General features: G+C 32.2%; 1 protein-coding gene across 2 annotated transcripts; it reads left to right on the top strand.

The window, feature by feature from the left end:
* The first annotated feature begins 7,319 nt into the window (after positions 1 to 7,319).
* Positions 7,320 to 12,377, top strand: LOC25490433 (zinc finger CCCH domain-containing protein 53). Of its 2 annotated transcripts, none has more exons than XM_013603858.3 (10): positions 7,320 to 7,763; positions 8,030 to 9,172; positions 9,323 to 9,502; positions 9,677 to 9,862; positions 9,948 to 10,030; positions 10,259 to 10,507; positions 10,621 to 10,792; positions 11,017 to 11,220; positions 11,586 to 11,671; positions 11,771 to 12,377. In XM_013603858.3, exons 2-9 carry the CDS (start codon positions 8,205 to 8,207, stop codon positions 11,647 to 11,649), a joined length of 2,106 nt encoding a protein of 701 aa, XP_013459312.1. In that variant the 5' UTR covers positions 7,320 to 7,763; positions 8,030 to 8,204; the 3' UTR covers positions 11,650 to 11,671; positions 11,771 to 12,377. The 2 variants fall into 2 exon arrangements, with proteins under 2 accessions (XP_013459312.1, XP_024636042.1); XM_024780274.2 differs by having other exon boundaries at positions 7,326 to 7,763; positions 9,677 to 9,856.
* The last annotated feature ends 9,745 nt before the right edge of the window (positions 12,378 to 22,122 follow it).

The raw sequence follows: 22,122 nt of genomic DNA on the forward strand, positions 1-22,122 counted from the left end.
GTTGTTGTTCCTGTGTTGTTGGTGTTGTTCTTGTGTTAAGAGAAGAGGAAGTGTTGTTGATGTTGAAGGAGACATTGAGTTTTTTGGTTTAATAATAATGAAAAAAATGACTATTAAAGGGATGAAGATGAAGAACATGTTGTTGGTAATGATGAAGATCTTATAAAAAAAATAAATTAAATGACTTTTTAATTAATTTATTTAATCCAATTTAATAAAAAAAATGAAAAATAAAATTAATTATACAGTCACGGTGCCATGTAATAAAAAAGTGTTGAGTTAACGTGCCACATCAGCGAACCTGATGAGTTGGATGGGTCAGGATCTATTTCTGAAAAAAAATTATTTTACAATGACGGAATCTAAAAGAAAATTTACAGCGGGCAAAACCAAAAGTGACCTATATTACGGGGGGTAAAACATTATTAACCCTTTATTTTACTTATTCTGATGAATATTTTACTTATCTTATGTTAGTATTAAAATTTATGTTAGAATATATTTAATGTTTATTTTACTTATTATTTATTTAACGGTGTTGTTTGTTGTTTTTTGTTTTTATATTTCAGTTTCCAAAAAAAACATAGGGTGAAAGGTGTCTCGCACGGGAGGAAGCTGAGCCTTAAAACCTTGATATTGCCTAAGCCGAGAGACCAAAACCAATGGTTTTGGGACGAAGTGAATGCTTCCGGTCTTACCTCCCCTCCTGAATAGTGGGTGCGAAAGCATCTCTCACGGGTTCGTTTGTGCCTTGTCAGAGAGATGGCATGAGGAGACCAGCAACTTCCATCTACCTGTTGGGGAAATGACCATCACACTAGATGATGTGGCGTGTCTCCTAGGCATCCCCATCACGGGGAGGCTCCTTCTTAATAGAGAGTTAACTCATGCCAAAGGGATACATATGATGCCGGAGGAGCAACTTTTTACAGCGGAGGTTGTTGCTAAGGAGGTGGGAAAACAAGGTGCGGCTCATGTCAGTTTTGGTAAACTGAAGAGGCGGTACGAGTAGCTCTTGAATAGGTGTAATCAGCTGCTTGAGCCTGACACAGGGCAGCAGTATGAGGAGCAGGGTCAAGTTAGGCTGGCCTGCATTAGGCGTTTTTATGGCTTTTGCTTGGCTAAACCCTTTTTGTCGGCAAGAATAGTAGAATCATTAATCTATTGTGGCTGCTTGCGCTGCAAGATATGGACGAGTTGGGCAACTTGGTATGGGCGCGATGGAACTTGCTTTCCTATATGAGCAGTTATCTCTTACCTTCAACTCATATGTGGCCTTCTATGGTGGGTACATAAGCTTGCTTGTGGTAATAATTGTTTTCCTTCTTTTTTACTTATTGGATCGTAAATGTATAGTTGTTTGTATAATATTTGTGCTGATATAAATTTGTTTCTTTGTGTTTACAGGGATGGGTTTTTGCACACTTCAGTACCTCCTTTATGTTTTATACATGCGTTACTTAATTTACACCTGCGTTAGTTAACGAACGCATGTATATTTTGGTCTGTTTGGCTGAGTGGAAGCAAAACTTGCTGGGAGAATAGCAGAAATTTAACATTTATGGTGTTAATTGTTGGATAATAAACCTGATTTGGTCCATTGGACTAATCAAGGTCCAATTAGCTAATAAGTGGTATAGCCCATAGAAAGTTCTAGAGTCATGTAAAACTAGATAGGTAGAAAAATCGTTAAATGTATGTAGTTGAGAGAAGTGTGTAGAACACTCTCTTGAAGTGTGTAGAAAGGTATCCCATGATGTGTCTAGAACTCTCTCTTGAAGCCTATAAAAATGGGAGAGCTTGTCATTTGTAAACCAAGCAAGCAAACAAGAATAAAAGTATCCTCTCTAAACAATAAAAATAGTTATTCTTTCAAATATTCTCTCCTCCTAAATTCCTCACGAAATTCCCACTATAACATTCTCCTTTTCCATCAAAGTGGCATCAGAGCTTAGGTTATGAGAAGAAATTGTTCCATTGTCATGGCGGGTAACGGAGCGGCATCCTTCTAAGTTCCACTTCTCAAAGGGAGTACCTATGATAATTGGTGCATCAAAATGATGGCTCTTCTTGGAGCACATGATGTCGCTTCAACCCATTTAGTTACATAGTCAACACACACATGGATATGGAGATAAGAGTAAGAGGAGGGAAGCATTTTTGCAATAATTTTCTTGAAATTGTGCTAAAAAAGTTTGATATCAAGCATAAAGTTGAAACTCCCTATCACCCTCAAACTAGTGGTCAAGTAGAGGTTTCAAATTGTCAGCTGAAACAGATTCTAGAGAAGACAGTTGTGTCTAATAGGAAGGATTGATCCAAGAAATTAGATGACGTACTGTGGGCTTATATGATAACCTTCAAGACTCACATAGGGCTCTCGCCTTATCAGCTAGTCTATAGGAAGACGTGTCATCTACCAATTGAACTAGAACATAAAGCATATTGGACCATTAATGCCTTAAATTTTGATCAAATTGCAGGTGGTAAGAAATGACTCTTGAAATTGAATGAGCTTGAGGAAATAAGGTTGAGAGCGTATGAAAATGCGCTCATTTATAAGGAAAGAACAAAGAGGTACCATGACAAGAACTTAGTGTCTAGGGAGTTTAACTCTAGGCAACCAGTCTTGTTATATAATTCCAGGTTGATGCTGTTTCCTGGAAAGCTGAAGTCAAAATGGTCTGGACCGTTCATAATCGAAAGTGTGTCACCTCATGGAGTAGTTGAATTGATGACGTCGGAGGGCGAATTTTTTTTCAAAGTCAATGGTCAGAGAGTTAAGTCATATTTGGGTGGCGAACTACCAAAAGAAAAGGCAGGACTTGTGTTGACGGACCTTTAAGGGTCCTTGGAAGTCAAGCTAGTGACGATAAAGAAGCGCACCCACCATATTTATTTTCAGGTATTGTTTTTCAATATAAAAAAGGAAAAATATATTTTAGCTGGAAAAAAAAAATTGAGGCAGGAAAAATTTTCTAAGGCCGCAAAATTGTGCTCCGTGCCTGAAAATTATGACACGATTTTTCCCCTAAAAAATTTTGGTTTTGAAAATTTTTCTAAGTCCACAAGCCTTGCACTCTGCCGCTGAAATCATGACGCATTCCAAAATCGTGACACGATTTCATATAACAATTTTTTTTCAAAATCTGGCAGTTAGAACAATCTTGACACGATTTTGGCATCAGATTTCAAATTTTTGACCGTTACACTTCCAATCGTGACACAATTTCACCCACTCGTGTCACGATTTGCTCAGCTTATATATATCCCCTTCACAAACCTATTTTTCAGAAATCCAAAAAGCACTCTGTCAAATTTTCATCAGAACCCTAACCACAAAAATTCAGCCCATTTCACCACAATTTCCATCTATCATCATCCTAATTTCATCACAAATTCAAACCAACACTTCTCAAATTCACCCTAACAAAAAGATCGACATCAAAATATCAATCTCCTCCATTTTCGACTAACCCATTTTCAACTATCACCATGGCCCCCAACACTAGAAATAAACAAGCTGCGAAAAAAGCCAAAACCGCTGCCAACCGCAAACAACCAACCAAACCTAGAACCATGCCCGAGCCACCCCCATCTCTTGCATTTAGATTTATCAATGACGTCATGAGGAACCGTTTCAAAGAAACTAAACATTATAGGGTTGTCCAAGAGAGAGTGTTTGACTTTACAAAGCTTGTGAGAAACCCGGAACTCGAAGCGGCAATAAGAATGTGAGGATAGGAACTGTCAATTGGAAGTGTGTTTGAGAGGTCTAACAAAACTATTACTCTCTAGTTCCATGCGAATGCACGAAATTCGAGGGTTAAGTACCGATCGCAGGTTAGTGGGAACGTCATTGATTATAGCCCGGAGGTTATTAATCGATTGCTGGACTTAACCCTATCGGAGGAGTGTGATGTCAAGAGTATCAGGGATGAAGCAAAGGATTGGTCAGAAGAACAATTGGATGAATTGTTGCATACCTTGTCCATAGAGGGAAGCAGGTGGAGGAATGCACAGATGCTAGCTAGATCAGATTTCTAACCAGTTCCGAAGGCATGGGCCTCTTTTGTGGTGCAAACTTTGGAGGTAACTTCTTCATCTGCTGAGATACCTTTAAGAACTCAATAAAAAAGAGTTGCTGCTGAATTTTTGCTTATGATTTGCAAGTTCATTTTGAAAGAGTTTTTGAAATTTTATTGATAACTTAAAATCGAGTGAATTTTTTTTGCTCAATGACTTTCCTCTTTGCATACCTTTATATTTATAAATGAAAAGGTCCTTGCCGATGTATAAAACACGCTCCTCAAGGTAGTATTAGAAGAGGAAAATTTTGCCAAGTCATTTAAGTGAATCACGCTTGTAAGAAAATGCTCCTAGAAAGTTCGAAATAGTGTGAGAACATTCTCAAAAAATTATGTAGGACAACTTTCTCCATTATGTGCCAAGTTTCTTTTGCTCTCCTTAGAATGTATAATTACATGTATTGTTAATCTGCAATTTAATTTCCATCTACGCTGTTAATTTTCATCTATTGTCGTGGTGTTAATGTTGGTGATAAAAAATGTTAGAGAAAAAAAACTATGCGATACAATTAAAGTTTAACCTTTCTTTAAAAAAGTTTTTTTTTATTATTATTCTCAATAAAAATAATGAACAAAATAAGAATAAAACATTATAATATCATCGATTTTTTTTAAAAAGGTTATGGAGATATACCAAATTGCATCGACTAATATAAAAAAAAAATGCTGAAAATGCAGACACTAATGATATTTTTAAGTCAAAAAATAATAATTAAAAAGTTGGATTTTTTTTGTCCTTTAGTGTGCCACGTGGCGTGGAATGATGGCCAACATGGCATACCGTTAGTTTTTTATTTTAACTTAGACTTAAGAGAAGGACCAAAACGAAAACTTTTACAAAATGAAGGTACCAATTCTAAAATCTGGTGAAAGTGTATGGACCAATGACATATTTAAGCCTTTTATATATGAGTCATGTTAACCAGTGTCCCGTTAAAGAAGTAAAAAGAGAAATTTTAAATAAAAAAAACACTTTTTTAGCTTTTAGTGCACCGATTACACATCTCTCAATGCAAATGCTACTACTCCTTCCGTCCCTATATCTAATCACTCATTTGATTTTATTTTTGTCCTTAAATGTAAACCCCTTTTCAAATTACTAGATGCATTTATTAATTTTTTTTCCTAAACATACCCCTAATTAATACTTCTATCTTGTTTTGAAATATGAAAAGTCAAATTTAATACACATACAAACAAATGACAATTTTGTAATATTAACACACAAAAGAGACACATTAATTACACTGACAACTTTTCTTAAGAAATTTGAAAAATGCAATGGGTGCCTACATTAAGGGACGGATGAAGTATATTTAACTCCTTAATCAGTGTCCCGGAGCATTGGTTAACATTTCCCTTATTTATAATGGAGATTATGAAAATATACTTCAGAATAACTATCTGGTTTGATCGAAGGTAAGCAAAATCTGAACATGAAATATTTCAACGGGCAGCTAATTTTTCATTTGAGTTAAATATTATTATTATTTTTTTTTTACAAAAGTTAAATAAATTGTTATAAGTAAAATATATTTTTCCCTAAAAAAAAAACTAAAAGATATTTTGTTATTTGGTAGTAAAGACAATTTACTTCATTTTTTATATACATGATATAGATTCTGAATTGAATTTCAATTAGTAATTATTATATATTGTCATTAAATATGATTTTAGTCAAAGATTTGTATGGTTAGTACAAAATAATGACACGGTAACTTTTCTTGATAGGAGATATGATATGGTCATTTGAATTTGACTTTTTTTTGGTTCTCAAATGTACTTATAGTCAATTATTATTAAAAATTCAAAAATATTTTAATAGGAGAACTTGTTCAATTCTTAGTAAAATATTTTTTGGTTAAACTTTACTTATCTTTTAACCGATGACTTCGGATTAAAAAATCACTTTTCCTCTAAAAATCGAAGGGTTAAAAAAAATACAATTATTTAAAATTGATTCATATTTTAAATCTTAGACCACTATTATTTTTGGAGTGGTAAATTTTAGACTACTGAAAAATTCTTCTTACGTTTATTCAAAAAGTATAAAACTCTTCATTTCAAAAAGGTAACTCTAAATATTAAACTTGTTCCAAATTTATTTGAAAACTTACTCTACACAATTGTATATTAAAATCAGAATTTAATTTTTATGCAATGTCAATGGAAATTTACTTGATTGTCTTAGTTATAAAAAAGAAACTCTACATTTATTTGACACAACACAAGTATCAAATCAAATCACACCATACAAGTATCCGGAGAGATTTTGTAAAAAAAAACATATGGAGAGATATTTTAGGAATTTCTATAAAAAAAGAGAAATTTTAGAAACTAAAATTTTAGCAAAAACAATTTCTATATTCAACGACGAATATAAATCAATGTTTTCATATTTAGTGAATTTTTTTTGTTGGAGAGAATATTTCATGACATTAGAATCTGATTTGATTGTGTGCAAAATTTACTAATTTGGTGACAATATTTTTTATGAATTGTGTTTGCTATAGAAATTATAGTAATCACAAAGTGTAAAAAAAATTTGGTCAAGAAAAAAGTGTAAATTTATTTGACACAAGTATCAAATCGAATCGCACCATTAAAGTAGTTGGAGAGATATTATGGGAATTTCCATAAAAAAAGAAATTTTAGAAACTAAAAAATTAACATATTATAATCCGATTTGATTATGTGCAATATTTACTAATTTCCTGCCTAAATTTAGGAACTGTTTTTGCTATATAAATTATATAATACTGGTTCAACAATCAAATTCGTTAGCCCTGACGCCATAATCGAGTTTAAATTCCACAAAAATTATTTATTTACTTGAGTTTACTATCAAAGTTATTATTCTAACACCTATATCAAGTTTGAATTCTGACTACTCTACTTACATGCTTGACTTTACGTTCAAAGTTGTGTTAGACCTGATGCCGTAATCAAGTTTGGATTCCGACCATGTGGAGTTTACTATCAAAGTTGCTAGACCTAATGCAGTAAGGATTCCGATTACTCTACTTATGTGAGCGACTTTTTAATTTATATAGTTTTTTTTTTTTTTTGTATTTATAAAAAAAACCTAAATATGACTGTGTCACATGTTAGAGGCAAGTGAACGTGCACTATTTGAAACACAGATCTGGATCCATTCAAACAAACAAATTCTCCTAACACAAAGACACACAAACACACACATAAGCACTAGCACTTGTTTCTGCTGCTCCTAAACTACACTACCATCACTCCTTGTTTTTTTTATTGTTTCAAAACACAGACACAAAAAAAAAAAACCTACTCAAAGTAAAGGGTCTATATAGATAGAGAAAGTGTCATTGTTTGTGTCTTGTGTGTGTAGTAGTGAGAGAAGAGTAAGAGAGAGAAACTTAAAGAAAGAGAGAGAGAAAGTCTTTGGAAAAAGACAAACTTTCAACTTCACTACTTACACACACTCTTAACTCACACCACACCCCCATAAAACACAAACTACAGTAAGATGGTTGTGCTGTGCAACTAGTTGCTTATGTAACAACTATGGTTTTGGTTTGTGTTATTTGTACTAACTGATAAAGTTTGACTCTTCTTTATTGTGTGTGTTGAAACTTTGAAAGCAGTTTCTGAACTCAGAACTCAGAAGTGAAGTAACCAAGAGAAAGATTTATGCTTTCATGGGTAAGTCTGTGATTTCTGTACAGAATTGGTTTTCCTCTTTGATTTAGAAAAAAGGGTTGTTTTTTAATCATTAAAAAGTGTATAAAAATTGAATTTTTATCTCTCTTTCTCTCTCTTGTTTTGCTACTTTTGAACTTGTTTCAAAAAACCAATTTTTTTTGTGTATGCTTTTTTGATTCACTACACGAGAATAGTCTTTATAAGCACTTTACTTTCTTGTTTTCTTTCTTCTTTAACATGCTTTTTTCTCTCTTAATCTTTTGCAGGAACATGAGAAAGAAACATACACACACTCACACTCATCTTTTGTTTGGTAGGTAGGGCTTTTGTGTGTAGTTGAGAAGAAAAAAAGCAAACTTTTCTTGAGAAAGATAGATATACACTAAAAAAAACTGAATTTTTTCATTTGGGTCTAGCTAGTTTTTTTCTTTTGAAACAATCATGGATGGTTATGAAGCTACTAAGATAGTTTTTTCAAGGATCCAAAACATGGACCCTGAAAATGCTTCAAAAATAATGGGTTTACTTCTTCTTCAAGACCATGGTGAGAAAGAAATGATTAGGTTAGCTTTTGTACCTGAATCACTTCTTCATTCAGTGATTTTCAAAGCTAGAAATGAGTTAGGAATATCTTTGAATTCTCCATCAACACCTCAATCACCTTCACCTTTTCATTCAAGTAACCCTGTCCCTATTTCAAGACAAAATTCAAACTCTTCAAGACTCATAAACAGTGGAATGACCCTTCCTTCTAATCTTAGTATCCCAAATCCAAATTCAGCTTCTTGGGCTACTTTATCTGAACTTCAAAACCATGATGATTCTCCTTCCATGAACAATTCTTCACCCTTTTATGGAAATGGAGGAGTTGGTAATGATTCAATTGATGAGTTTCACCTTCAAGACCAACTCTCTTTCCTCAATGATGGAAAGAATTCAGATTTGTTTTACTCTCAGTCAGAGTTATCTTCTAGTCCTAGTAATGGTGGAAGTGTTGGTAATGGTGTTGACCCTTCATTTTTTCCATCATATGGTTATGGAGGAGGTTCAGTTCATAGAAGGAGTTGTTCTGTGAATGATGCTGCATGTTTGGTTTCTGAGGATCCTAATTCTGGTTTAGGTTGGAAACCTTGTCTTTACTATGCTAGAGGTTACTGTAAGAATGGTACTAGTTGTAGGTTTCTTCATGGTGGATTTGGAGATGGTGGTGAAGGTGTTCCTTCAATGGATGGTTCTCCTAATAAGATTGAAATGATGGATCAGTGTCATGAACAGCTTCTTAGATCTAAATCTCTTCAACAACAAAGACTTGCTGCAGCTTCTCAGCTTATGGCTACTTCACCTTTTCCTTACTCACCTAAGTCAATGAGTTTGCTTCTTCAGCAGCAACAACTAAGTGATAGTCAAAGGTATAATAAACTTATACTATAAATTACTAAGTTTTGCTCTTTTTAAGTTATTGATGTTGAGTTCGACAAAATCACGACGACACTGTGATTTTGTTGAAGGTTTAGCTTATGCTACAGTTTGTTGAATACTAATGATTAATGATATTGCAGAGCTGCTGCAGCTGCACTTATAATGAATGAAGATTTGCAGAAATTTGGAAGGTCAAGGTTAGAAAGAAATGATTTTTCTTTGAACAATATTGGAATGATGAATCCAGCTTCTAGGCAGATATACTTGACTTTTCCAGCTGATAGTACTTTCAAAGAGGAAGATGTTTCAAACTACTTCAGGTGCCACTTTTTCCCTATCTATCCTTAATAATGAATTGGATTATACCTGCGTGTTCGGTTTGACGTTGAGTTTGGCAGCAAATCCGCCGAACTCACGGTAATATCAAACATGCATGGTTTACTAATTAGTATAGTTTTTAGAAGTTAACTTGTTTTGAATTAATTATATTGCAGCATTTATGGACTTGTTCAAGATGTGAGGATTCCATATCAGCAAAAGAGGATGTTCGGATTTGTTACCTTTGTTTATCCGGAGACGGTGAAACTCATTTTAGCTAAAGGAAACCCTCATTTTGTTTGCGATGCTAGAGTGCTTGTTAAGCCTTACAAGGAGAAAGGCAAAGTCCCGGACAAGTACAGGCACTTCCTTTTCATTGTCTTTTATACTATCAAACTGTTTCATGAATGCTTTGAAACTGTGCTGAGGTTTTGTTTACATTTGCAGAAAGCATCAACAAATGGAAAGAGGAGACTTTTCTCCTTGCGGTACTCCTACTGGACTCGATGGTAGAGATCCATTTGATCTTGGTAAGTTAATAACTACGAAACACTTAGACACCGGACATGCCACTGACACGTCAAAATATTTTTTTTTAAATATAATCACATGTGCGGTTTCGTGCAAGTGTCGGACACCTGACACACCTTTGATCTGAAGTGTTGGTGCTACACAAGTTAATAGTACCTTTTATTTGAGATTGTGTTCTAATTGTGTTAGTCTCTCTCTTTAACACGTTTTGTCGTCAAATTTCTTAGGGGGGAGAATGTACTACAACACTCAAGACATTCTTTGGAGGAGGAGGTTAGAGGAACAAGCTGATTTGCAGCAAGCACTTGAGGCTCAAAGCAGAAGACTTATGAGTCTTCAACTCCTCGACATCAAAAAGCAGCACCAGCGTGCACTTTCATCGGGAAGTCCAATTCCATCCCCAACTCACTCACCTAATATGTTCAATCACAATTTCCCATTTTCTTCATTTCACAGCAGCTCAGAAAGCCAAGAGGGTATAATCTAATTTTCTTCACCGTTTTAACTAAATTTGATCTCGAGTTGAACTACGTTTTTTTCTAGCAATTCGATTAAACTTATTGTTGCATTTTATGTTGTCTGATTTCAGAGAATGGTTCGGGTTCGGGCTCAGGTTCTGCTAGCACTGCATCAATTCCTGTTGATCAACAAGTCAACATTTCTGTTGGCAAAGAAGCAGCAGTCAATGGAGGAGAAAATGGAAATAGTGATGCAAGTGGCAAACAAAGCTCAAATCATGAAGAAAGTGATTTACAAGAATGGTATAAAACTTTTTTTCTCTCATTTAGAATAATAACCAAAGAGGATACAATAATAGCATGTAGTTGCACCTTACCTTTATTTTTTTGCATCCAATTCCTCTTTTAGTCCATGCTAAAAGTCTTGTGCATTTATTCCTCATTTCCATTACTAAACTTTGAAAACTCTGACATTGATTGTTGTCTTTTAAAGGTTATGCATCTAAATATGTTGTGAATAAATGCAGCTTGGAGCATAATCTCCCTGATAGCCCTTTTGCTTCCCCTACTAAAGCTATTGGTGACTACATGGCTGCTTTCAACAATGGACCTAATGAGACCAATGATTCAGATGCATCTGCCAATTCCAAATTTAGTACTAACACACTTCTTCCATCATCATCTTCCCTTGACATGGGATCTTTCAAATCCTATAACTGCCAAATACCAAGGTAGTAAGTAGTAACCATCATTACATTTAGACCAATGTTTGAAAAATTGAACCGGACGGAGTTAAACAATAAACCAATACTGTTCGGTTATTTGAGTGTGTAACCTGCAGTTTTACCCTCGTTCAAGTAATTTAAAACAGTTGAACCATGACCTAAAAACTTTTCCGGTTCAATGTCTGACACGGACACCAGACACAACACTAATAAATTGAGAAAACTACATAATTCAGTGTAATTACAAGTGTCAGTGACACCTGGACGTGCCTAATCTGAGGAGTGTCTGTGCTTCATAGTAACACATTTAAATTTCTAGTAATCATAAATCTTTTAATTATTGATTATATATATATTTTTTCAACTTATAGGTTCTCTTCTGGCCATGGAACCATCGGAATGATCGCCGGCACCGGTGGACCAATTGGCATTTAGCATTTAATTTTCTCTGGTCCAGGTAAAATATACTTCATATCTCTTAGTATTGCATGTTTTCATATATCTCCTAGTAGTTGCTTTTGTTGAACAAGATTTTTTTGATTGAATAATTTTACAGGAAGAGAAACATGACAAAACAATCCTGGACATGAAAACAAAAAATCTTGTAGAGAATCACCACCACTGATGCCATCACCATCAATCATCAATACTATACTAATTACTTCCATACAAAATGCATACTTCAAAAGCAGTTCAGTAAAGGAAGTGGGACATGCATTCCCTTTCTTTTCTCCTTATATCATAATTATCATTGTACTATTTTCACTTCTCATTTTCTGTAGTAAGCTGAACCACAGGTTAAAAAGAAACAATAGCAAAAGAATCAAGCTAAGAGAGTGAATATCTAGTAGTAGTATTAGTAGTAGTAAAAAGTAACAAAATCTTTCACCTTTTCCTTGCTTTTTTTTACCTAAGTTTGATGTATTAGTCTTTTAGTTTTATATTAGAAGGGTAATTTTCAAGATCATAGAGAAGATTTGTTGTATAACTACTTGAAGGCTGATTCAAAATATGATGATAAGTAACTTTAGATTGAAGAGCAAAGGAGAGGTGGAAGTTATAATTATGAGTAGTTTTTTTTTGGTAAAGATTATAATTATTAGTCTTAGCTTTGTTGAATTTCAAAAAAGGAGATTTATAGCACTTTTATTTTAATGTTTGCAGTGATGTCTTGTACTCCTATAATTAGTTGTAACACAGTTATCAACCCCTAGGCCACAACCAAGACACAAAAGTGAAAGATTTTTAGAAAAGTAAAAGCAGAAAGCAAAAGTGATTATGACTATTTGGTCTCATTGCCTAGATCCCTCTCCCTCTTTTCTTTTTTCTATCTCTCTCCTTCTCTCTTATGTTTTTTTCATTTTTAGAAATTAATCTTCAAACAAAAATTCTACTACTAGATTTTGAGGTAATTTCATTCCACACTTACATGGCATTGATAATATAATATTGACTTAGTTGAAAAAGTAACTTCATTGTAAATGTAAATATGCACCATGTGATGTCACTATTGAACAAAAAATCTACAATAATTTATTTAAAAAAAAATCTTACTATAATATATGAACAATAATTTATGGTTACACTATAATTTAAAGGTATTTGTTAGCATTTTCTTATTTATTTATATATCATTAAAACTAAAGTAATGTAGGAATTGAGTGTTTTTTTTTTAATATATGAAAGGTGAATTTGTCACTTAGTTGATGCAATAATTTAAAACTTTTGAATATGTAAATTGGTGGGAGGTGAGGTAGGGTAATGTCTTTTATTTGATGCCATTATTGGAGAGGGAAAATATAAGAAGAGAGAGAGAGGTCCACAATTACAAACACATCTTCACATGGGTTATGCTGACACTGCAAGTGGGCCTTATATTCATTTATATTATGCCAGGTTGTTTGTGGGGTCCACCCACCAAAACCCACCCATGTGACTGATGCCCACTTTCTCTCTCTCTCTCTCTCTTAAAATATATATATATACACAATATATGAATATATATATATAAATAAACTCTTGCCCTAGCCTTTACTTTCTCTATCTGACAGGAAAGGACATGCAAAAATCTATATAAAAGTAGATTTAGATGCCCACACGTATGACAAAAGTTCACAGTTACTCGAATATTTTGGGGTTTGTGACTATGCCCTTGTGAATATGTACATATATATATATATATTGTGTTACATAAAATAATATAATGTTATAGCCTCGTGAAGTGAATTAGATTACTATGGCGTTACTTTTATTTTACCCTTTTCCCAAGCTATTATTTTTAACTGCTACCTAGGTATTATGGTAAATTTTAGAATTAAACTAAACTATTGAGCTTGAAAGTTGAAATTGTTTTGAAAATAAAAAGGAAAAAGGTTTTGATAAAGAAAAGAAACTGGCTCCTCGTGCATAAGCACGAGGTGTTATTGTGATTGGTTTGAAAATTTGATTTCCTGTGCTATGGAATTTGTAAGTCAAAACAAACAATCTAGATCGAGGTGATTTGATGACTGACAATGTTTAAAAATTGAAGAGTAATGAATGGATAAGATCTTGATGAAATTATGGTTTAACTGTCATAACCAGCTTTAATCAAGATAATACTGCAAATTGGTTCAATGTTCAATCAATTAAACTATACCATTCGATTATGTTTTAATAACATTGTTTTTCTTTGGTGTTAACTCTTCGTGAAAAGGACCTTAATAATATCTGGAGTTCGATCGGTGATAAGTAAAACATGTCAAATAATTTTTTGGGGATGAGTACTGACGATATGTCGTGTTGAATATCGTTTTTACAGTGATCGTTTTCTTGAATACATCTGTTTTAGGTGGTGATGTTTATTTTGGTGGGTGTGGTCTTAGGGGGTATCTTTTAAGATGTTTATTTTCGAATGTTCCGCCTTTATACGGTGTTTTTTTGTTTGTATTCTCTAATTCACCAGTGCCTGTTCATCTTGAGTATATGGTTGTTAACTAAAATTTGTCGTTAAAAAAAACAAACATGTCAAATAATTATTTTATGGGAAATGTTAACGAGTGCCCTCGGGACACTATTTAAGTACTCGAAATAGTAAGTTTTTAATGAAAAAATGTGTATTGAATGCACTGAAAATTATAATAGATGTCTTTTAAAAAGAATAATTACTAAATTTGAAATGATTAAAAAGTACCTCGGGACACTCGTTAACAAAATCCTTATTTTATTAAGGAATTGAACTTGAATTTTTTTTCTTCAGAGAATTCGTTATTTGGTGGAGTTTATTAATCACTTGAGCTCAATTACTTGGTTTCTATATTATTGTCTCATAAACACAATATATAAGACTCTCTTTGTGAAAAGATGATCTCAAACTCTATTGATGAATGGAAGAGCTTGCTAATATGCATAAGAACTAGAGAAGAAGCACCATAAGAGGAATTTTTTTATTTCACCAATCTAACCGTTACAATCTGATATATCTATATATATAGAGTTTGTTTTGCTACTAAACTAGATACAATTACACATATAACCAACTCTCTATCAAACTAACTTCTAATTAGTTATATCTTTATTACATTGCTTGTTGAACAAGCAAGCTATTTTTCCTTCTAATTTTCCCTATTAACATAGTATATGGAGGGTTGACTTGTTATCATAGTATATGATTGTAGGTGATGGATGTTCTATGTGAAAATCTTTGAGTAAGTATAACAATCATTGTTCTTCACAAGTTTCTTGAGCGAATGCTCTATATCCTACTTCAGATGAAGATCTTAAGACAACTGTTTTTTTTACTTTTCTAAACAAAGGAGGTGCCAAGAAAGAAGCAAAAATTAATTGTTGATCTTCTAGTATCTGGACATGCTCCCCAATCTTAACCTGAAAAACCCTTAAGTTTCAAAGTGATGAAAAATTGAAGTGTAATCCTTGCCCATGATTAATTTTAAGGAGCTTTAAAACATGAAAAGTTGATAGCATATTTCATTGGTGGGAGATGTAACACCTACAACCCCGACTTTGAATTATTATATAAAGAATAGATTTAAATGCAAATATAAGTCATTTGAATTATTATATAAAGAATATAAATAATTGAACAGGTGTTACGTACATACTCAATTTTTCACCAAATAATAAACCAAATATCATAGAATAAGAGCGGAATAGTTCATTCATCTCAATAATAAAACAATTTTAGGTTCTCATCATCAATTAGAAAAATAATTTAAAGTTTCAAAATACTTTAACTCCATGGAAAAAAATATCAATGTTTAAACTTCAACCCCCACTCCCATCGCCACCTTCTAATCGTCCCGCTGCTAGAGCTTCTTATCTTGAGCATCTGTATCCCACGAGTACATACACCACAAAACACACAACAACGACAAAGGGGTGAAAATACATTTCAAAACATATGATCAGAACAGATGAAACAACATAAAATAACAACAGCATACAATCATTTCACCATTAGCATCAACGTTCATACACATCATTCACAACATCAATTACTATCAAAACATCATCATGTATATACGAGAATGCAACTCTTTCCTATCACCTATATATATACTGGTATCGGTTTTTATTTTAGTAGATAGACGAAATGACAAATCCATTATAAACTCACACACACAAGTGGAGGTACCGGGGTTCGAACCCCGATCATAGCATCCGGCCTAACAATTTCGACATTTTTCCAAGTGATCTAGGACTTCTGGATACCGATATCGGTTTCTACTCATCAAAATTGTATGTCAGAGTTATGTTCCTGAGCAATACAACACATCACCAATCATCACCAAAATTCTAATTATGTTATGATGCATGAAGACTCACCATATATAAACAACAACAATTCATCACAAATATTCATCACCCTAAGACTTTTATTTAGCATCACCATTTATTATCACCGTAATATTAATTTATCATCACCAATAATCATCAACGTAATATTTGTTTATCACCACCAATTTATTTTATACATCACCAGATTTTTCTTATATATATATCACCAACAATATCATCAAAATTAACAATAGTCTCACCTCATATTAACACCACCACCACCATTTACGTCCATATAACTACACCAGTTATGCCACTACAAACTTTTACTATATACATTAAGAAACTTAACATTTCGCCCCATCATTTTAATTACTTCTAACCTTACCTAGTGCCTTAACTCACCATTTCCTAATTTAAATTATATTCATCTTAGCTCTTCTCTTAGCACCGTTAATTCTTCTTAATGGGTTACATTCTACTCCTTGTTCATTTGAATCTTTTACTAAGAGTAAATCATTAAATTGGTCTATGTTTTTGTACCAAATTTTTAAATTGGTCCCTGACTTTATTAATAATTCAAAATGGTTCATGTATTTATCAAAATTTTTTTAGATTAGTCCCCGACTCTATTAGTTGTTTTGTATTTTGAGTGTTAATGGTTAAATGTCTTTTGGATATTATTTAGTGGTTAATGTCATAATGCCTTTAGAATCTTATTTGATACGTTAATGACTTAAAATACAAAAACAACTAATAGAGTCGGGGGATCAATCTGAAAAATGTTTGACAAAGAGAGGGACCTTTAGAGTTATTAATAGAGTCAAGAACCAATTTAAGAATTTGGTACAAAAACATGGACAAATTTAATGATTTACTCCTTCACTAAGGTATCCAACAATTATTTTTAGACTCCTTATCATCCTAAAGGATTTACCTTTGCCATCATTTACTATTCTAATTTACCTCTCCATACCTCTCTTTATATTATCTCATGTTCCTCCCTTTAACTAGTTTAGTTTTTAGACTCACCATTGTTTCATGAAATTACTTCTAGAACTCCTAAATACATTTTCCATTCGGGACCCTATCCTTTACTTTAGGAACTAATTTGGGGAAGACAAGTTGGTTATTCTCATGCACTTAAGAGTGCACGACCGTGTGTTTTTATAACGCACAGGAGGGAAAAATTGTAGGGACAAACACAAAGTCCATGTCTTTTAGGGGATCTTTTTCGATTCCGTTTTTGATCCTAAACTCATTAAACTCGTCCTTAAATATCACCTTAAGGTTACCTTATCATTCAAACACTATTTTCCTCTTAACTTATCCAATTTCACACTCTTTTCATGGTTAAATTTTCAATTCAATTACACTAACTTTGGTCTATAAGTTTTAATCTCAATAACAACAAAAACTTCAATTCATCACCAAATTCTCACCATGAATACATCCCCAAGGTTCATAGAATAAAAAACAACTCATAAATCCACAATTAGAACACCCTAAGATGAAAGTTTCCCCCGTACCTCAAATTCTCCAACGGTTCAACTTTTGACTTGGTTTTTCCTTAGTTAGGGTTTGCCTCATTTTCTCTGATTCTCACGCATAGCAACAATATGTGTTCTAATTTTCTATTCTTTCTATTTATATGAGGAACTAGGTTAACTCTTATTATTATATTTTTTTTCCTCTACTTCTACTTATCATAATTCTACTCATTCCTCCTCCACTTATTTTATTACTTCTATTTCTCACCTCCTCTCTATATTATTTTTTACATTATTGCTACCCTCATTATTTTAATTAACACAAAATATTATTAATCACCAAAACCTTATCTCTTTCTCATCAACGACATATTATTTCAATTAAAATGGAAAACGGTAACAACCACTTTCGAAACCGTTATGATGCGGTCAAATTCTTGATAATGATATGTTTTTGAAACATGGTCTAACCCAGGTTTTCAGATGTAACAAATTCTATCAAAGATTGATTGGACCACATGCTATTAAGTAATCGCAATCGACCCACTCGATCATGAGGGTGTTGGGAGTTCCACATTAGATTAAAAAAAGTCAAAATATGAGGTTATAAGTTGAAGCAATCTTCACCTTGCAATAAGTTTTGTAAGGGTTGAGTTAGGTCAAACATAAATTTTAAGATATATTAAGTATTTAATATTAAGTCTAATTCATCTTTACATGAGTTTGTAAGATGAAAGATGACACTTATAAACTCATTCCACTAAATTTTATATATTTTTTATATTATTAGTAGGCATTTTGTCATTTTCGCTATTAATTTGAATGTTCTGAGTTCGTTCACAATTTCATCTCTTTTAGTTGTAGCAATATTGCATTTCTATCTGTTTCTGGTGTACTCTATCGATTAGTATTAATAGATTGTTTTTAGTAAAAAAAAAGTAATAATTTATTAATTTTTTTTATTTATCTATAGTTTTTCTCTAATTTCTATAAAATAATCAAAAGTAATATTTATAATAAGATGGAAAGTTAATATTTTCTTCACTTGAAAGTGATATGATATAGTTTGAGCTGTTTGATTTTGATTCAAATATTCCCCATTGGAGTGATTGTGTGGATTATACTACAAGTACAAACAATTGTGATATTTAAATTTGACACGTTGGTTTGAGGTGTAAATTGAAATTGAAATTCATTATTAATAGTATTATTTATGATATGTACTGTTTCTTTAGTGGTTGGTGGTGACTAGTGAATGTGTATATGACCCCTTTGTAGGAGACCCTATTTAGAGTTTTGGAAGTTTATGAGCAAGATTTTGTGGATCAAAGAGATAACCACATGATGCTGGTTTGATGAAGACAATTTTGTTTTCTCATGTCACTTGTAAAGTTTTTGTTCTTTTGTATGAGAACATGTGTTCTTGAAGAAGAATAATTATATATGATGGATTTGATTTGTTTGTGGTCCAAATTATCCCCTAGTTCAATGTAACTTAATCAAATTTCATTTCAAAAATACAAAGTTAGAATATTAATCAAGGTGATTGTGATAGCTATAAGATTTTTTGATTGCATGTTAAATCAAGTTTGTTTGTAATAAGTAGTTGGTATTCATGTTTTCTAATTGTATAGGACCACTTTATTATAAAGAGTACCTATATTTTGCTTTTGGCAAAATTTTCAAATAAGTTAGGCGTTGTTTGATTGTAGAAGTGGGGAATGTTTTTCTTGAACAAAAAGAGTCTTTAGGTTGGACTCACTTGATTTATCTTTCTAACTAGAAAGACTAGTGAGATTATGAGAAATAGAAATGACTGGTCACTTATCAATTATGGGGAATTTATTTATCAAAAAGTGGGGCTCGACAAAGATATTTATGTTAGGATACGATGTTCGCTTCATATTATTTAATATTTTAATAATAAATTAAATTGTTAGAAATAGTAATTTGGTGTTATGTGAGTTTAACTCGGTTGACAATGACATTGCATATTATATGCATGGGCATGATTCAAAACTTGGACATTCACTTATCCGAATTTCTAGCAACTAGATTACTTAAAAAAATTAAGTAGTTTAACGACAATTATTAAGTCAATCTTTGTGTAACAAAACAAAAAGTCTTTATTATCGGTTTCAGAATATTTAAGAATATGTATAAGTTGTGTCTTTTGTTATCCACGCTAGTGGGATACAGAAGGTTCACGCCAGTGGGACAGGACACTTTCTGCAAGAATGACCCGCACGACGACAAGAGGAGCTCGGTGTTAGCCTTAGATAGAATTTTTCACTGGTCAACAAGGGTATGTGGCTGGGGTTACTACACCCGGTGCATGCCGTAAAATGAACTCATATTAATTGTTTGTCACACGCTAACCTACTAACTTTAATATGAAAACATGATATGAACTTGACAATATGACAAATACTATGATAGTATATACTTAGTGATCCTAGATTTTTCCCGATCGCTAAGTTATGGAGAACATAATAGTAAATCCTGAAATCAGGTATATGTAGAGACAAATGACGATCATAGATTCCATGAGATTGCCTACAACCTAAAATAGGTGGAATTCACTGAGATATCCTGTCTCATCCCATTCCCTTTATAGTACTTACTGATTAAGTTTTTAATAACAAAACAAACTTAACTCATCCCTTGAAAAAACAAACTAAACTCATATTATTATTAATCAAATAAAGTTCAATACAAAAAGAAACAATCTAAAAAATTCGGATATTTATTAAATCTTCACTTTCTTTTTGAAGCAAATCTTCACATATTTTAAATAAAAAAAAAGGTGTTATTATTGTTCATTTATTGTATGTTAGGGTAGGGAATAGGGGTGTAAGTGTAACGTGTTGATTTAATTTTGGAGAAAAAATAATTCAAACCTATACAAATCGTAGTTTGGTTTAGTTTTTGCAATATATTATCAAGAAATCCGACTCAAATCGAGCCAATAAATATACAATACTTAAATCATTTTTTTCTTCTTCTGAGTGATTAACCACTTAAATGGATTTCAAATATTTCAAGAGGAGATGATTAATATCTACATTTATAAGCACATGATATCATTGGTTTACAAAAAGAAAATACATCAACACATATTTATTTTAAATAACACTAATAATATAGAGAAAAACAAAATAATTAATATCAATAAAATGTAAGCATAATCAACGTAGGTTGATCTGGTGATATTGACTTGTAACATTAAAATATGCTATTCCTCAAAATCTTTCATTCGATTCTCCTCAATATCAATTGAACTTAAAACCTAGAGGAAAAGCACACTTAAGATCTCCTCGGAGTTTGTTTGAACCTTAACATTAAAAGAAAAGAATTGAATCAATTTAATTAATTCATATTATATCTTCGAGTTTGTCGGGTTATTAGTTGATTCACTCTTGTAAATACCCTTGTATCACATGGACACTAACTTTTTATTTTTTTGTTGAATAGACATTACACATACATTTATTAATAACGTGCATGCATGTATGACTCTAAGGAAATAGTTTTTTTTTTTTTTTTTTTTTTTTTTTTTAAGGGTGACAATAATTATAATTTAAACAAAACATGAATGTCATGTTTGATTGCCGTGTGTGCCAACACAAACTACAAAAGTTTTTCTTCTTTAATGGACAAAAGAGTTAAATAGAGATTGCGCCGAAAAAACACCAGGAAGAAAATAAGAAAAATCATATTCAAATAACCACTCAAATCAATATCAATATATTATAATGAATATATTGACCGAAAGTTTAAATATAAAACTTTATATTATATCCCCTCAAAAACTTCATATTATATATTATAAAGGCCAAAATAACCTGGTTATTCAGACTACCACAATCACACGAGGTAGAGGCAATGGGCTTAAAGGAAGCGATGAAATGGTTTGACAGTATAGGTCTATCTAAGATGTCTATTGAAGTTGATTGTAAGCAAATGATTGACGGCATATCTAAAAGATTTAACACTAATTTCATGGTTGGCGCTGCTATTGATATTTGCAAAACTTTACTTTGAATATATCCAAACTTTATAAGTTTCATTATAAGACAATCAAATAATGTTGTTCATTTGTTAGTAAGTGCGTTATTATCTTATATCAGTTTCCACATTCATGATTATGTGTCATCTTGAATCAAAACTATTATCATTAATGAATGAGTTAAATTTACTTTTGTAAAAAAAAAAAATATATATAACTTTATCTTAGGTAACAATCGAGCTTAGAGATATTTTTACCACAAAATGGGATCCTTTTGGCAAAATAGTTTTTTACAAAAGTAGTGATATTTGTACAACCGTCTATGACAACTTTGATGACACATTTCATTTGCTCTCTTCTTATTGGTCTAAAACAATAGAGAGAAAAAATGAAGAAAGAGAATACGAATATAATGTGAGTATGAGAGAGACATTTTTTAAAAAATTGTCATAAAATAGTTGTATAAATATCATTTCTCATTTTATAAATAAAACCATATGATTATTTAGAAAATAAGTCAGATGTAGACTCTATTTGGCAATGTCAAACCACCAATTTATAGCGGATAACTTGTACAGTATAGTTTCGTATGAAAATTATACTCCCTCCGTTTCAAAATACATGTCCATTTTG

This window comes from Medicago truncatula, chromosome 3 (genome assembly GCF_003473485.1).
Source record: "Medicago truncatula cultivar Jemalong A17 chromosome 3, MtrunA17r5.0-ANR, whole genome shotgun sequence".
Lineage (NCBI taxonomy): Eukaryota > Viridiplantae > Streptophyta > Magnoliopsida > Fabales > Fabaceae > Medicago > Medicago truncatula.

Bases quoted from the DNA above. Each gene is read 5' to 3' on its own strand.
- LOC25490433 (XM_013603858.3), top strand. From the start codon at position 8,205: ATGGATGGTTATGAAGCTACTAAGATAGTTTTTTCAAGGATCCAAAAC. The intron at 9,503-9,676 runs GTGCCACTTTTT...ATTATATTGCAG, and splicing joins GATGTTTCAAACTACTTCAG to CATTTATGGACTTGTTCAAG. The intron at 10,031-10,258 runs GTAAGTTAATAA...CAAATTTCTTAG, and splicing joins TAGAGATCCATTTGATCTTG to GGGGGAGAATGTACTACAAC.